General features: G+C 30.8%; 2 protein-coding genes across 6 annotated transcripts in view; both read right to left on the minus strand.

The window, feature by feature from the left end:
• The window catches only part of LOC127728294 (ral guanine nucleotide dissociation stimulator-like 1), a 431,288-nt gene that overhangs the window by 70,757 nt on the left and 343,099 nt on the right, over nt 1-17,432 (minus strand). The gene's annotated exons all lie outside the window — the stretch shown is intronic.
• The window catches only part of LOC127728313 (endophilin-B1-like), a 48,005-nt gene that overhangs the window by 14,666 nt on the left and 15,907 nt on the right, over nt 1-17,432 (minus strand). For 3 of the 5 annotated variants that reach the window (XM_052235655.1, XM_052235654.1, XM_052235658.1), the window contains 6 exons: nt 16,789-16,922; nt 16,125-16,211; nt 14,006-14,041; nt 9,467-9,484; nt 6,178-6,267; nt 5,609-5,709 (listed from right to left, as the gene is read on the minus strand). In XM_052235655.1, the coding sequence (XP_052091615.1) occupies nt 5,609-5,709; nt 6,178-6,267; nt 9,467-9,484; nt 14,006-14,041; nt 16,125-16,211; nt 16,789-16,922 (466 nt within the window). The remainder of the gene's footprint in view (nt 1-5,608; nt 5,710-6,177; nt 6,268-9,466; nt 9,485-14,005; nt 14,042-16,124; nt 16,212-16,788; nt 16,923-17,432) is intronic. The other 2 variants (XM_052235656.1, XM_052235657.1) reach the window with 2 other exon arrangements.

Genomic DNA, 17,432 nt, shown 5'->3' on the forward strand with positions numbered 1-17,432 from the left:
AGAACATTGGGGGTGGGGAGGAACCCCTAGGGACTGGCCCTAGGAACCCCTAGGGACTGGCCCTATACGTCATTCAAATGTTCATTACATGACGAACAGGAATATATATGGTTTAGGGGTGGGGATCTCAACCATTTACAAGATATTAGAACATTGGGGGTGGGGGGAACCCCTGGGGACTGACCGTATACGTCATTCAAATGTTCGAGACATGACAAATAGGAATATATATGGTTTAGGGGTGGGGATCTCAACCATTTACAAGGTATTAGAACTTTCTTAAATGGCAGGGGGTGGGGGTGACCCCTGGGGACTAACCCTGTATTTCATTTGATGTGCTTTATCATGACAAACCAGAATATATATGGTTTAGGGTAGGGGATCTCGACCATTTACAAGATATTAGAACATTTGGGGTGGGGGGAACCCCTGGGGACTGACCGTATACGTCATTCAAATGTTCGAGACATGACAAATAGGAATATATATGGTTTAGGGGTGGGGATCTCAACCATTTACAAGATATTAGAACTTTCTCAAATGGCAGGGGGTAGGGATGAGCCCTGGGGACTAACCCTGTATATCATTCAAACCATATTCGCATGACAAACCAGAATATATATGGTTTAGGGGTGGGGATCTTGACCACTTAGAAGATATTAGAACTTTCTTAAATGGCAGGGGGTGGGGGTGACCCCTGGGGACTAACCCTGTATATCATTCAAACCATCTTAACATGACAAACCAGAATATATATGGTTTAGGGGTGGGGATCTTGACCACTAACAAGATATTAAAAATTTCTTAAATGGCAGGGGGTGGGGGTGACCCCTGGGGACTAACCCTGTATAACATTTGATGTGCTTTATCATGACAAACCAGAATATATATGGTTTAGGGGTGGGGATCCCGACCATTTACAAGATATTAGAACTTTCTCAAATGGCAGGGGGTCGGGATGACCCCTGGAAACTAACCCTGTATATCATTCAAACCATCTTAGCATGACAAACCAGAATATATATGGTTTAGGGGTGGGGATCTTGACCACTTACAAGGTATTAGAACTTTCTTAAATGGCAGGGGGTGGGGGTGACCCCTGGGGACTAACCCTGTATTTCATTTAATGGGCTTTATCATTTAGAACATTTTCAATTAAAAAGATTGTGTCTATCACAAACGGTTTTCAATTTATAATCATTTGAAAATTTTAAAAAATAAAATCCCATAGGGTTCTATAGTAAAACCCTCTTTTCTTTTTGCCCCTCAAAGTACCCCTTTATAAACCCCATTGCACAAACAAAACCCTGATTGCACCACTAGACATGTTAGTCTAACATATTGTGAAACCCTAAGTTAATCTGACAAGCGGTTTTGGAGAACGGGTGCGGACAAGTTCAAATTTAAAAGCGGCGGAAGAAGAATAATAATAATAATAAGAACTGAGCAAAAACAATAAGTCTTCCCAAACTTCGTTTGGGAGACTTAATAAAAGTGATTTATACAGACAGTTTAAAATGAAACAAAGTCTTCATTAGAAAATAAAAATTGTTCTCAATGCAGATAATATCAATCAGCATGCTATTGTAATAGAAGTAATACTAATAATGTTCAAGGGAAAGTTTGAATTTAAGAAGCAAAGGATTAATGATAAAGGAAGAATATTTAAAAACATTCCGGTTGAAAATCATTCATTTATTGACTGAGACAACTGTTTTGCTAGTTTCAAAGGTCAAATTGTTGTCCCAGGCCAATGCAAGTTTGGTAGGAGAATTCAACTAACAGATGTTGTTTAAGAACCTAGCTAATATGTTTTTCTTATTTTGTCTCTTCTTTCTATAAAGAACTTAATAGTGATCAGTAATATTGCTTTTATGGACTGCTAGCTGGTAATAATCATATGACATTTCAGGGACCAACATGACTGAACAATAGTGGAAGTGCTGAAACATTACACAGGCATGCTGTATATGTACTTTTTTTCAAGGTGTTTTTAAATGTATTTTCACGTATTTCACAGAAGGTATATTTCCAAGTAATTTAAAAAATATAAGAGAATACCAATGCAGATAAATAACGTGTTTGTTTACCTGGGGTATCTTAAATTGAACTGTTTAACTGTTTAAACAACACCAATGATCAATACAAAAAAAAAGCACAATTTAAAAAAAGAAGATAAAACATAACAATAATACCCAAGCTAAATCCTTTTTGTGTAATTTAGAACCTATTTAGACAATACCTCTATCTAACAGGTAACTGTTTTCATAATTTGAATACTCGTGTTTATTTTGAATATAAAAACTTTTAAATTCTACTCATTATTTACATATAATAATGAATCCCTAAATGTTATCTGACACATTAAATTAGAACTTATGTAGAAAAAGATCGTTATTTAAGTGATCATATTTTGTACATATCGCAAAACTATAACACACAAATTAATTGCCAATATGTAATTTGTGTAAATAAATACAAGCCAAAAAAGGTACAAATATATAGAATGAATAATATGATGATATTGTAATAGATCTATGAGATTGACCCATGTATTGAACTTAAAAGTGGAGTTACAAAATTATACTCTAGATACTTTAGGCAAATATGAAACTGAATTAAACTGAATTGTGGCAGCGATTTATAGTATCCTTTTTATGTTTTACTTTGTATTTTTATAACTTAACCGATTTTCCATTTCAGCGAATTATTTCAATAAACTATAAAAATATTTTGAAGACATTTTCTGAACTCATTACGCTATAGCTTTCCGTTTTCCAAATTTAGTCCCCGCTATGGTGTAATGAATAATTGACCATTGAAGCATATGATTATCCTGTATTGAACCCCATACAGTTAGTACTGCAGTGCAGGTATGACATTTTCATGTACTATTGGTCAGTACAGTAAGTACATTTAAGTTCTGCCGCATTGGACTTTTCGATGGTATTCATTGGGTAATTTGTACATTATTTTCTATTGGTTCTGTCTTGCTATTACACTTACAGGTTTCATTGTGAGGTTTAAATTATTTGGAACTTTCTTTGAAGTTAGATGTTATTTGTACCCGACTATTATTCTGGACCTTTTTGGACATTTTTGACAGTAAGTTTTATACATTGTGTAAAGTAATGCTCTTTCCGATAATATATTTTGAACTATGTTTTGGTTAGAATAATTCTGATCACATTTTAGTAAATGAGTGTTTTAGAGTACATCTCATAATTTACAAGCTTAGAATTATTACGATTACATCTATTGTAAATATAGCTATTCTTGTGTATGTTTTGAAATCGTTGAATTTAATTTATTGTCTTGTCAAGATGACATATCACTTAATTTATATATTTTAAATTGGCCTGAAATTGAATAGACTTTGTCACAGTATTTTGAATATTCATTTTGAACATGGGTATAATCTATTTATAATCGTATATTATTTTCAGAACATACCATATAGTGTCCTGGAATAATTGTATTAGTGTTAATGGCAGTGGATTTTGATAACTCAATCCCACATATTGGTAAGGATTAATTCCTTATTCTTTATAGATTGTTCATTTTGTAATAGTTGCTTTCACAGCCAAATTGGCAATGAAATTGTATTTTATTCTATTTCTCTTTCGGCACATTTTAATAATTCTACATTGAAACTGTAAAGCGTATTGACGCTTTCTAAATGAAGCATGGTTGTGTAGATTGCAATGCAATCCGAAACTTTGATATGTACTTTTAAATTAGCTATTTGTAATTGTGACACAAGTTAATCATGATTGTGTTTAATCATACTAGTGTTTAATATTGCTTGTGTTTAATAATGCTATGTAACATTTGTAAAATTGCTTATGATATTTGCTATTGTTTTGCAGAGTTACATTTTCCTGGTATATAATAAAGTATTTGAACCAGTTGGAGTCTATAATTAAAAGCCCTTATATGACCCTATCACAGAATGAGAATCAAAGAATCATGATAGGGTCAGACTGAAATGTAATAAAATGTACAATGATAACAATTCATCATCTAACACATAGACTGAAAATATCAACTTATCATGAAAACCACATTGATAAATGAACCATGAGGTCAAGGTGAGATGGACATGTTCACCTTATAATGACAAAATAGACCAAATATACTAAAACTTTTACTCAGAATAACTGTTAAAATCCTCTAATGATGAAAATGAGGTATAGGTCAGATGTCACTCAACAAAAGGAAAGTTTAAACCTTAAACAACAGTATCTTTCACAAATAGTAACTTGGAAGTGACCAGGTCATAAAGCCTTAACATTGACCAAAGAATCATGATTAGTCTCCTGTCAGACAGATGATCCTATTGACAAAATACATCTACCTGTTACTCATAGTAATCAAAACTATCACACACACACTGCAAATAACATGGATCAATGAAAAATGAAAGTGAATCAAGATCAGGAGTCACCTGGTAGACAGACATGTAGACCTGACAATGATTCTTTAACCCAACCATAGTGGAGATTACTCACAGTAACTCATAGATCAGTAGTCCTTGGAGTTGTATCCATTGCAATGCAGGGTAATAACTGATTCCACTATTTGTTCTTGTTGTTTTCAAAAGGATTATATATATATTTTGTTACTCCATAAGAATTATGCTTGTCTTAAGGACCAGTAGAATCAGCAATGCTTTGCTTTATATCAACTAAGATGTTGCAAAGCTTAACCCAGTTCATCCTTGTCAGATCAGTTGTTTATAAATTTATTAAGCAATATATGCAATGACATGCATGTGATGATGAAATTCTTAACAGGTACATTGTTACAGTAATAGCCATTTGGATAAAAAAACTAAAATACATTTTTATCTTTTTTTTTTAAATATGTGCTGGCTTTCAAAAAGTGCCTACTATATAGAAACAATCTTAAAGTTCATATTTATGGGTAATGGATAAAGTTCTACAAATCATATACATATACATTATGGACTTTCTAATAATTCATGTACTGTATGATGCATATATTTCAAAGTGAAAGAGAAATTTTAGCTTTGCTGTTATTATCAAATATTGTTACAAAAGAGGAGATAACTGTAATATTTTCCCAATCATAAATGAAAAGGGAGATAAATATACAGTAGTAGAAGCAGACTCTTACAGTCACCAAACAAAGCTTGAAATGCTTTCACAAATTCTCCAGGTACAGACCTGTAATATTATTAATCTATGTATTATGTATTTTATTTTAGAAAGTTTATGTATAATATTTCCTGTGATTTTTTATTTATTACCTACATAGCCTATCTGTTCAAAAAAGCCAATTTAAATTCTTACTAGTTCAATCCTATCCAAATAATATGTTATCTTGATTGTATTTTTTTGCCGGTTTTACTGCTAAAAAATAATAAAAGCAATTCCCATGTTTAAAAGATCTGGATTAAATAAAAGGTTAAGACCACATGTCATAATAAATAAATTTTTTTACAATATTACAATTTAACACTCATAAAACAGAACATCCATAAAAGCAAAGATCATTACAATACTTACATTTTCAAAAGACCTACATACAAATATTAATTTAAATGAAATAAAAGGGAAAAAATTAAGAAAACAATTTAACAAACCTTCCCAATTGTCTTTGTAAATCAGCCATGTATTGCTGACACTGGGCATAATATGTCGTCTGGGCTTCTATGAAATCATTTAAACATCGCAAATGATGAGCCTAAAATAAATTATGTTTGCATGTAATCATCAAAGAAAATCAAGATATATTCTGTACTTTCAAAGTTAAGGGTATTTCAATATCAAGCAAAACTTTTTTTTATTTTTTGTTTTTAGGGGTTCAAATTTCCTTTATATAATAATAGGTTCAAGACCATTTGAATTTGAAGTGAAAGGTCGTCCTTAAGAAAGTCCAATGTCCTGTATAATGCATCAGTGTAAAGTATTGGAGGTTTTTGACTTTTGTATTTCAAAAATGCAAAGTCCTCTCCCAGAAAAGACAGGTCCTGGACCTTGGACCCATGCTAATTTGAACCCCTGATTTTATTGGTCTTGTTTATAGTCATGGAATCGTGAAAATTCCAGTTTACATGACACTCACAGAATAGCTGATTCATTGCATTTCCATGAGGGAGTTTACCTATATTGTAATCAAATGTAAATATGATCTATTAATAGTGACACTTACATGAGCACTGTTAACTCCTTCTAACAATAGTTTAGTAATCTCAGCTTGTCTGTCGAATTCTGTCTGTGCAATGCGTAAGTCTGCTTCTGCCTGCAACAAAATATATATATGGTTATACTGTATTCTCTATATCTATCTCAAATATTAATGTAAGGCTACCAATCCTCTTTAAAGGGGCAATAGCTGTCAAATTCATGGTCACCGATTTGACTCAAATTCTCATATTTGATTTTTAACATACTAAAACGTATATCCAAATTATAAAAAGTCTAAAATAAACAATTTACAATGTATGGGGTTGATAATATGCATCAGCATTTCGTGTGTATTTGAGTCTAGACGCCATCTAATTAACCATCGAGGTGACCTCCAAAGACTGCCGACAGTCATACTACTCGATATAAACATAAATATAGATATAAATAGATAGCGAACTCGTGCAATTGAATTTTTCTAGGTCTTTTTGATTTCATATTATAGGTTAAAAATATATGTTAATCATTGTTTTTACCTGTATAAGAATGAGTTTTTGTGGATCGAATCAGTCAATCAAATGGTTTACCCTTGTTTCACTTTCAATGTTGACATTCTTTTCCTTTTAATAACTGAACATGCCTAATTCACGGGTAACCCATCTCTAGCTAAGGGGTTGAATTGACGGTCACATGAATGCAAGTGAATAATTCATCAGCGATGTTTCTTAGCTTATTTTGACAAAATTGAACCAAACCGGCTGCTAAATGCGAATTATTTTTTCACTATTTCACTTTCATTAATGATTGAACAAAAAAATCATATTTTATTTTATTTTCATATCTCGTAGCTAATGCCCCTTTAATTTCTATTGAAAACACATATATGACTCTTCCAAAACATGTTTTTACCATATATCAGGGTATTTTTGTGTGTTTCTTAGTTGTCCTGTTTGTTGATGCAAAAAATTACAAAAATTTTGTGAGTAAATTCCTTATAAAGTTTCAGTAATGGGTAAAGTTTCAAATAGCCAAATTAAACCTAGCAACAATTTAACTTTTTTTTTTTCAGGGAATAAAACCACTAACTCATAGCCCCATTTATTTTGATGTTAAATTCTGCAATTTTATGCATTCATTTCATTTCAAAACTATACTTTGCCTGTTGTGCTGAAAAATACCTTTAATTGCATATTAAAGGGCATTGATTCCCGAATTTTGGTAGAACAAAAACAAGTACTTCTGATCTGAACAACAGGACAAATATGCCCTATTTTAATTTCATATATCTATTTATTATTAATAAATAGCTTGCAACAAGGGTTCTACAGTGATCCCAAGTTCTTAAGCCTTTATTTCATAACAAAATTACCCAAATATTTTACTTACTGACACAATTAAATCTGTGTATAGGAACTATTTTGTTTAAACATGTACTACTTTCTTGTTTGTTCTTTCAGACCGGGGCCATATTAGTGGTTCTATACCTTCATGTACAAATCCCAAACAAAAAAGCACATGCAAATGATCCCCTATGTTTGGTAGTATAAAATCCTGACTTAGTGGTGTTAACATAACTTACAGATTGTAAACTAAATCCAAGAGTGAAAAAACATATGTACATTTTGTACATGTCTACAGGACAATATGTCACAACTACGAACCTTATCAATGTAAGAAAAGATTTAAATGTGACAAACAAAATGAAACAAAAATTGATTGTGATAAATGTGGCAATAAAAGAAAACTACTGAATGCATGCTTTTATTACCCTGCTTGGTACACATTTGCCAAATTTTATAATTTCATCTTTATGAACAAATGGGTCAGTACAAAGCTGAGTGTTTGGAGCTTGAAAATTCTTTAAATCGATTGATTGTTGTTTACTTAGATACTTCTTTAGATAATTTGCTGCAATGCATTTCTTAGAAATGTTTCACCAACATCTGATTGCAATCAGATGATTGACTTTTAAAAAAAATAAATCTAATTATATGACCATGGACATCTTGGCATCCAGGCTTCTAAAGAACTAAAATATTCTAAAAAATTCAACCATAAACATGGTTTAATGTAATCTAAAAATACTCTTTTCAATATATGCCTTATTAACAAATTTCAGCAAATAAAAACATAAATTTATTATCAGACAGTAAAGGTATCCATGCATGAAATAATACAAAACGCATGCAAGGATTGTTCATTATATTTGATGAAATATAATAACTTTTAAAACTCAATTTAATTGTGTAAGAAATTAAGGACTAATGGACATTTGAAAATTATCTTGAACAGACAGTCCAATACAAATAGACTTTGAATTGAAACTCATTGTATGAAGTGGGTTACATTACCATGTCAAGAAAGGGTAGGTATGATAAGAGTAAATTTTTTCCATATATAGATTTCAGAGAATTCAATTGGTTGAGCTACCTCATGATCCTACCAAATATATTTAATACATGGTGTTTACTAGAGATATCGTACTTAATACTGCTCAATATAACACATGTTAAAAGTAAAAAAGTTACAATAAAGATGGTCATGTTTTATTGCAAATATCAGATAGTCAGTAAGATATAAAGGATTACAATGGCTGTCAGTGACCTAATAAGGTTTTTTTTGTTTGTTTTTCATCAGTTCCATCCATTTTATAGTGTATTAGTTGTAAACACAGTCAGTGATAACTGGTGAAGCATAAACCCTCTCCCGCACTGTAACTTGGTAAAAGCTACAAAGCGACTGATCTTTTTGTATATCAAATCTTTTAACAGTCTTTTTCAAATGTCTTTTGTCTTTTTCAACCACTTTGGCTTTATATCCAAAGACTCAAATGAGTATTTAGCTAATCCAGGGGTAAAAAATAAATTCAATGTCAATTCATTAATTTTCAGTCCATTTGTCTCAATTAAACATAACTCTGGGTTTAAAATAGAAGCATTGGAAGAATAAGGCAATGACTAAATATGTACAATAATTAAATATAAAGGGAGGCAATATCTATATACATAAACATAAATGTCATAAAGCAAATAAAGTAGCCAATAAACAACTGAGCAACCAATGGAGCTAATCCTTTCAGAATTCATATTTTGTTTACTGTCCAAGATTCTTATATGATTCCATATTAAGTTTGATTTTCAGACAAGTCTTTTATATTGCTTTGGACTCTATTGCAGATACAATGTGCAATCACTGGCTTTATTTTTTTTCTTTTCAGTTGATGTTGATGTGTAGAATTGCCTCCCTTTGACTACTTCCATGACAACCACTATATATATAACCCACAACATCATTAACATATAAATATATCTTACTCTGGCTACAGCATCATCCTTGATAACGTTAACAGAAGCAATATGTATACTGTTAATATTTCTATCTATAATATATTCTACAATAATATACTTGTTCCTTTTTTCATATTTGTGTTACTATTTTATATATGTAATAGTTAAAATATATTTCATATTATTTCATCTACATGTAACTTCTAATTTTGCTACTATCTTTGGAAAACCATATAACATATTTCATAATTAAGTAATCAACCAATTAAGCAAAAAATGTTAATTCTATGGTTAATAGTACAGATCTTTGCAAATAGTTGAATGGGAAACTACTGATATGTTAAGATTCTATTTCATTTGTCTTTGGTTAATATTTTTCTCAACGGCAAATACCACATCTTTTTTTATCTCATTCATCAAGGTTTTTTTCTGACCGAAACAAACTTCCACATTTATTTTGTTTCTGGTTTTGTATTAAGCTTAGTTATATACATGTTTTTTTATTGTGAAAACTGTAGCAGAATAATTGAAATCTTTCAATGGCTGCTACTTAAATTCTACTAAACATTATTATTAACCTTTGTAACCCCATATGCACCGCATTTTATGTACTTCAGTATTTGTTTTCTATGTTTAAATTGTCCTGAATACGCCACCGTAAGTGGCGAAACATGTAGACCATAATAAAGATTTTCCTTGCAGTAATCTACGATGTTGTTGTCTTTGTGTAGCATTATTAAACATTATTATTGTTTGTCAAATATTTTGACTAATGAATGCATGCATTAATCTTAAAATCAAAACCTGTCTTTATAAACTTAATACATTTGTATAGTAAATAAAACAGCTCATAACTATTTCTGAGGGGTATTCATATTGCTCTGCCTTTAGTTTTCTGTGTACTCTTATGTGGACTACAGTTTGTTTTGGGATCTTTTATTCTTTGGCTTTTAAGTTGTCAATCCTTCTTGACTAATATGGTTTTTTGCTAGTCTCATTGGTATTTCTTATGTACAATAAATGTGGATAGTGACCACATGTGGACACAGATGATGCCTCCGCTTGCATATCCTATATTTATAAAGGGACATAACTGAAGAACAGTAAAAGTGACGCTACCCAAATTTGAACTTGATCTGAGTTTTGTGGTAATAAGCATTGTGTGTAAGTCTCATAACATTTGGTTGAGGCTAACTTAAGAAGAGAACAGAAACTAAAAATTCAGCAATTTTTCTATTTGTAAACACGCATATAAACTCTAGAACGGTTGTGTATAGTGTAAGTTTTATAACATTTGGTTGAGACAAACTAAGGTAAGAGAACGGAAACGAAAAATTCAGCAATTTTTATGTTTATAAAGGGACATAACTCAAGAATGGTAAAAGTGTCGCCACCAAATTTCGTACTTAAACTGTATTATGTAGTAATAAGCATTGTGTATAAGTTTCATAACATTTGGTTGAGGAAAACTAAAGTTAGCAAACGGAAACAAAAATTTTGTACTTGATCTTAGTTTTGTGGTAATGAATATTGTGTATAGGTTTCATAATGTTTGGTTGGGGCAAACCTAAATTACAGAATGGAAACTTAAAATTTTGCAATCTTTCGATTTATAAAGGGGCACAACTCAATAATGGTTAAAGTGACACTAACCAAATTCCAACTTGATCTCTGTTTTATCAGTGGAAGTCAAAATTAAACATTGCATTGTATAAAGCATTGATTGTAGTTGATTCAACTATAATTATGGACAAAGGAAGATAACTCCAATTTGAAAATTACTTGATATTTAGAAGAAAATAAAAATTTTGCAATTTTTCCATTTAAAAAGGGGCATAACTCTAGAACGATTAAAGTGACGCCACCAAAATTCAAACTTGATCTGTGTTTTGTGGTAATAAGCATTGTGTATAAGTTTCATAACATTTGGTTGAGGCAAACTTAAGTTAGAGAACAGAAACTAAAAATTTTGCAATTTTTCCATTTATAAAGGGCCATAACTCTAGAACGATTAAAGTGACGCCACCAAAATTCGTACTTGATCTGTGTTTTGTGGTAATAAGCATTGTGTATAAGTTTCATAACATTTGGTTGAGACAAACTTAAGTTAGAGAACGGAAACTAAAAATTTTGCAATTTTTCCATTTATAAAGGGCCATAACTCTAGAAAAATTAAAGTGACGCCACCAAAATTCAAACTTGATCTGTGTTTTGTGGTAATAAGCATTGTGTATAAGTTTCATAACATTTGGTTGAGGCAAACTTAAGTTAGAGAACGGAAACTAAAAATTTTGCAATTTTTCCATTTAAAAAGGGGCATAACTCTAGAATGATTAAAGTGACGCCACCAAAATTCAAACTTGATCTGTGTTTTGTTGTAATAAGCATTGTGTATAAGTTTCATAACATTTGGTTGAGACAAACTTAAGTTAGAGAACGGAAACTAAAAATTTTGCAATTTTTCCATTTATAAAGGACCATAACTCTAGAACGATTAAAGTGACGCCACCACAATTCAAACTTGATCTGTGTTTTGTGGTAATAAGCATTGTGTATAAGTTTCATAACATTTGGTTGAGGCAAACTTAAGTTAGAGAACGGAAACTAAAAATTTTGCAATTTTTCCATTTATAAAGGGGCATAACTCTAGAACAGTTAAAGTCACGCCACCAAAATTCAAACTTGATCTGTGTTTTGTGGTAATAAGCATTGTGTTTAAGTTTCATAACATTTGTTTGAGGCAAACTTAAATTAGAGAACAGAAACCAATTTTGGGACGTACATATGTACAGACAGACAAGGGTAAAACTTAATGACCCCACCGCTATTGCATAAAAAAGATATGTACTTGAGAAATAAACTACGATAAACTTTAAAACAAGTAAAAGAACCATTTAACATAGGTCAGAGTGACCTACTGTTTGACTAATTGTGTGAGACAGTTATACAATGTACTTGCTAGATGCACTGTAAATAAAAGTTTTACAAATTTGTACTATGCTGTATGGGTTTTGGTCATTGTTGAAGGCTGTATGGTGACCTATAGTAGTTAATTTCGACGTCATTTGGTCTCTGGTGGAGAGTTGTTTCATTGTCAATCATACCACATCTTTTTATTTTTTTATTATACAATTGTAGATTATTTAATATCTGAGATATATAAATCAATGTAGTATAAAATGTAGGTCATAGTAATTTTTCTTTTGTAGTAGGCTGTTATATTTACTGGGGTACATACCCACACAAGATTCACTAAGTATATGAAATTTAATCTAGACTTAAGTCATTGCAACATAAAAACTTTATAAAAAGCTGTGAAAAGTAAAATAACAAAAGTCAAAAAGCTTTCATCTTATGACTTCAATATTCATCTGGACACAAAAATATATGACTTTATATATTTCAGTTTTAGAAAACTAGTTATAGACCTTAACACAGATATGGATTCCAAGGGTACTGCAATAATACTGTTCAACTTCTTGAGGCAAATATACAATGATTTACTATTGTTAAACTACTAAATTATATTCACTAAAACAACATGTGCACTAAAAACAAAGGTTACATGATTGACACAACTAAAATAGTGCATGTCCTTTCTATTAAAAAGATAGATTTTTGTGGAAAGCATATGTACAGATGATTTTAAATGATACCTATGCTAATATAGAAGTAAATCACTATGAGCTTCAGGTAATGATTACTTGTGTTTACTATATAAATAATTGTTGATAACACAAATTAGCTACTTCTTCAGTAAGAGTTGGGATAAAACACACTATTGGAAAATTCTGTTTTAATTCCGACCCCAAAAGTTAAAGCAATATAAAGGCATTATCAACTAACCAAACATTGAGTTAATTCATACTTTATACAAGCTAGTTATAATTAGTTCTCCGCACTTGCTACTCATTTTCGTTCGATTGTTAATATATTTCGCGACATATAAACAGCCAAAGAATATAAGGAGTCAGTGCGGTGAACTCATTTCATTTAGAGTGTACTTTATATTCAGATAAATTATTTAGAACATATTATTCTTAATTATAAATAATTTAATTTTGGATGTAACACGTCTTCTGATTGGCTGAAAGTTTTTTGTCTATCAGCTCATAGACATAATTTTGTCATGTGACTGTGATGTCATCAACGTTTTTTCATGATTTACTCCTTAAAAATGGAATTTAGAATTAAATTATAAGCAATGACTGTAATATTTTTTCTGTCTATTCTAAATAACCTCAAAAATGTAGTGCACACTTTTAAATAATATTATTCAGTGTGCAATACATTTTTGATGTTATTTCTTCATAGAAAGGAAAAATATTACAGTCATTCCTTAAAGGTATTCAATTTTCAGAGTAGAAATTTAAATGAGTGAAGGGCATAAAGCACTTAAAAATCAAATTCAATGGATGCAATCCAATGTGTAATGAAATTAAATCAAAACTAATTCACATAAATTTTTGATGAATATAATTACAACAAAACTGAATACATCAATGATTTAGAAGTAGAACATACTTTGACAACACTGAAATACTCATATGGAGACGTTGGACTAACCTCGATCAGGGCAAGAGTCTGAGGTCGAGAGGTTGGCTTGGCAATAGAAATGTTGCAACTTTTATAGAATAACAGAATACCCAAATATATGAATTTAACTTATTTCAAATTTAATAAACTGTTAACACAGAGATATGTCTCGCCTATTTGTTATTTTGATAATGCAAATGTTGAAATTAAAATAGCAATACTTTAACATGTAAGTTATGCAAATATTCAAAGTCAATGAACCATGACTGAAGGTACAGGGCTAAACAATCTCCATGGAAATTAGATGTGCCAATGTTAATACAACTGCAAACCAAATACCATTGTCTTTTCGTAAGTCGTTCCCTTTAAACAAACCTAAAACAAACATTAACTTGTAAACTATTTAAAAGTTTAAAAGTCAATGAACTATAATTAGGGAGTGGGAATATATAATCTCCATGGAAATGAAACTTTCAAATGCCAATACATTTGCATACCAAATATCATTGACTTTACATTAGTTGTTCATTTTAAACTGACCTAATCACAAACTAATACATGAAAACTAAGCAAAAGTTTCAAAGTAAATAGACCATGACTGAGGGGGCGGGGCCAAATATTCTCCATGGAAATGAGATGTGCTAATGCTTATACAACTGAACACCAGTTAACATTGGCCTACCACTAATGGTTCCCCTTGAACTGACCTAATCACAAACTAATACATGTTAACTTAGCAAAATTTTCAAAGTCTATAGACCATGACTAAGGGGGCGGGGCCAAATAATCTCCATGGAAATGAGATATGCCAATGTTTATACAACTGCATACCAAATATCATTGACCTACCACTAGTGGTTCCCCATAAATTGACCTAATCACAAACTAATACATGTAAACAATGAGAAGTTTCCAAGTCAATAGACCTTGACTGAGGGAGTGGGGCCAAATAATCTCCATGGTAATGAGATGTGCCAATGCTAATACAACTGCATACCAAATATCATTGACCTACCACTAGTGGTTCACCATGAACTAGACCTAATCAAAAACTAATACATTGTTGACGCCGCCGACGCCAGAAACAGCATACCTATGTCTCGCTTTTTGACTCCGTCAAGGCGAGACAAAAACTTTCATCTTAATGATGAAACTGTATTAGAAATGTATGCAAAATAAGGATGTAAAAGTAATTAGCTTTAAAATTTTCTATTTCCTCTTTGAATTTGTAGTTAATTTCTATAAACAATATAGTGCATTTTTCTCCATTCAACATTTACCATTTGTAAGTTTTAATTTTTCTACTTTATTTTTTCATTGCCATTAAATTTAAACAAGTGTGTATTAAAGGTAAGTGATACATAATAATAATGTCATAATCAGCTTGATCACATTTTTTTTTCATCGCAAAGACAAAATTAAGAGAACAATGTGATATAGGAGAACCAATAAACACAATGACTAATTAAAGATATCAATTGCTGGAGGGAATATTGATATCACACAAATGTTTATGCAAAGAATTATACATGGCAAATTCTGTTTCACCTCATGCTGTATCAACTATAATCTGATAATATTCATTAACTAGTGCCTTTTGTCCTCTGATTACTAAGGTTTAAAAGGCAGATAATGATTTTGCTGTGTACCGTTCTTTTTATCATTTGTTTAAACAAAGGCAAATTTACAAGTATTATAATGAGGGTATGTGATACAAGTCTTGGTGTATCATATATATCTCAATAAACCATACTAATAAAGACAAAATAAAACCTATTAGTAACTACATTGGTATGTTTAAGAATAACATAAACATTTTAAAACTATATTTTTGTTATATGCTTTCAGCAACCATTGAATCATACAGGCTTTTATTCTTTTGATTTATGCCTAAAGGAATGAATTTAAAAAAAAGAAATTTCTATTGAAAATTACTTATCATCATAACAAATAAATCTTTTCGAAAAAATATGCCTGTAAGAAAGTACAGTTATGTGCATTACTGAAATTTGGTTGCTGTTTCATGTGTTGTTTCAGTCAATAACTCAAATACTACAATCAAAGTTTTATGCCAAACAGTGTTTTAAAGTGATTATTATAGGTACATTGTGTACTAAGCAACTACACAACTGTACATTGTGATAATTACCTGTGTATTTTGTGATTTTGCACGTCTGTTTTTTGTTTTTGCAGCATCTAAATCTAATCTCTTTGTTTCTAGTATTTTCTTTTCTTTCTGAAAAACAAATATGAATTATCAAAATATGAATTTAAAAAACATTTGCCAACATAACAAAGACATTCATATCTAATCTCTAAAGATGAATAAATTTTCTTTTAAAGAAATCTCTCTATGTGACGACCAATCATTTGATGGACAAACATTTATTTTAATATATTGAAGCCTTAAAACTTGTCTGCCAGTAAAACTATTTCCCTATAATTATCTTCTTACGTGCATATCTTGCTAAACCTATTTTTCAAAGTTGTTGGTCTACTACAACTGTAAGTTGTTTCGGTAAACGCCTTTTCTTATTCAATAAAACTCTGTATGACTTCCTATTTATTATGTTAATCAAAGGATATGGGGTGGGTTTTCAAATGAGTTTTGTCCGACAGAAAAAAATTCTACTTCTTGATAACTAGTAAATTATTGTGAAAAGAAAGTTAAGATTGGCACCATGATAGCTTTCATTAGTATTTTATATACAAAATATTCTATATTCTTAAAAGAAAATGTCAACCTATATTGGGGAAAAACTGTAGATACTGCCTCTTTAATACATTTTACTTCATTAAAACAAATATCAAACCTGAATGGTCTTCATATCTCCATCCAAGAAATTACGTAAAGGTTGTAGAAAGTTATTAGCAGTTGACTGTACAAATTCTTTTTCTGCATTTCCAATGTTGATTTGTGTTGCGCCAGTCTTGACTAGAGCGTTACCTATACAATAAAGAACATGTAATAAATATGTATGTAAGCTACACCAATTAATAGACAAGTTCTTGAGGATATTGCTTTGATGACATAAAGATGATTTCAAGTTATAGAATTGAAATACAAAATTCAATAATTAAGGAAACATTTTGTACCAGTAAATATACATAGACAAAACACTTAAACTGGTTAAAAAACCATCATTTAAGGGCAATAACTACAAAAACTCCTATTAGTGGTTCAGAAGTTTTAGACAATAATATCTTTGAAATTGCTTATAGATGATTGATGGATGATGGACAAAAAATTGTTTTAGCTTGCTTTATAATTAAAATGTATGCTCATACTAGCCTTCACCATGGTGGGATAATAGTATAAGGCTTAGCTTCATAAATTCAGTATGTTTTGAAACACAGGTTCTGTATTTTAAAGAAGTATGAAGGGTCTGTCGATTTCAAAAAAACATTCACTAAATCAAGATAGAAAAAGCATTTTGTTCAACACTACATAAAAGTT

The sequence above is a fragment of the Mytilus californianus genome, unplaced genomic scaffold, assembly GCF_021869535.1.
Source record: "Mytilus californianus isolate M0D057914Y unplaced genomic scaffold, xbMytCali1.0.p SCAF_2, whole genome shotgun sequence".
Taxonomy (NCBI): Eukaryota; Metazoa; Mollusca; class Bivalvia; order Mytilida; family Mytilidae; genus Mytilus; species Mytilus californianus.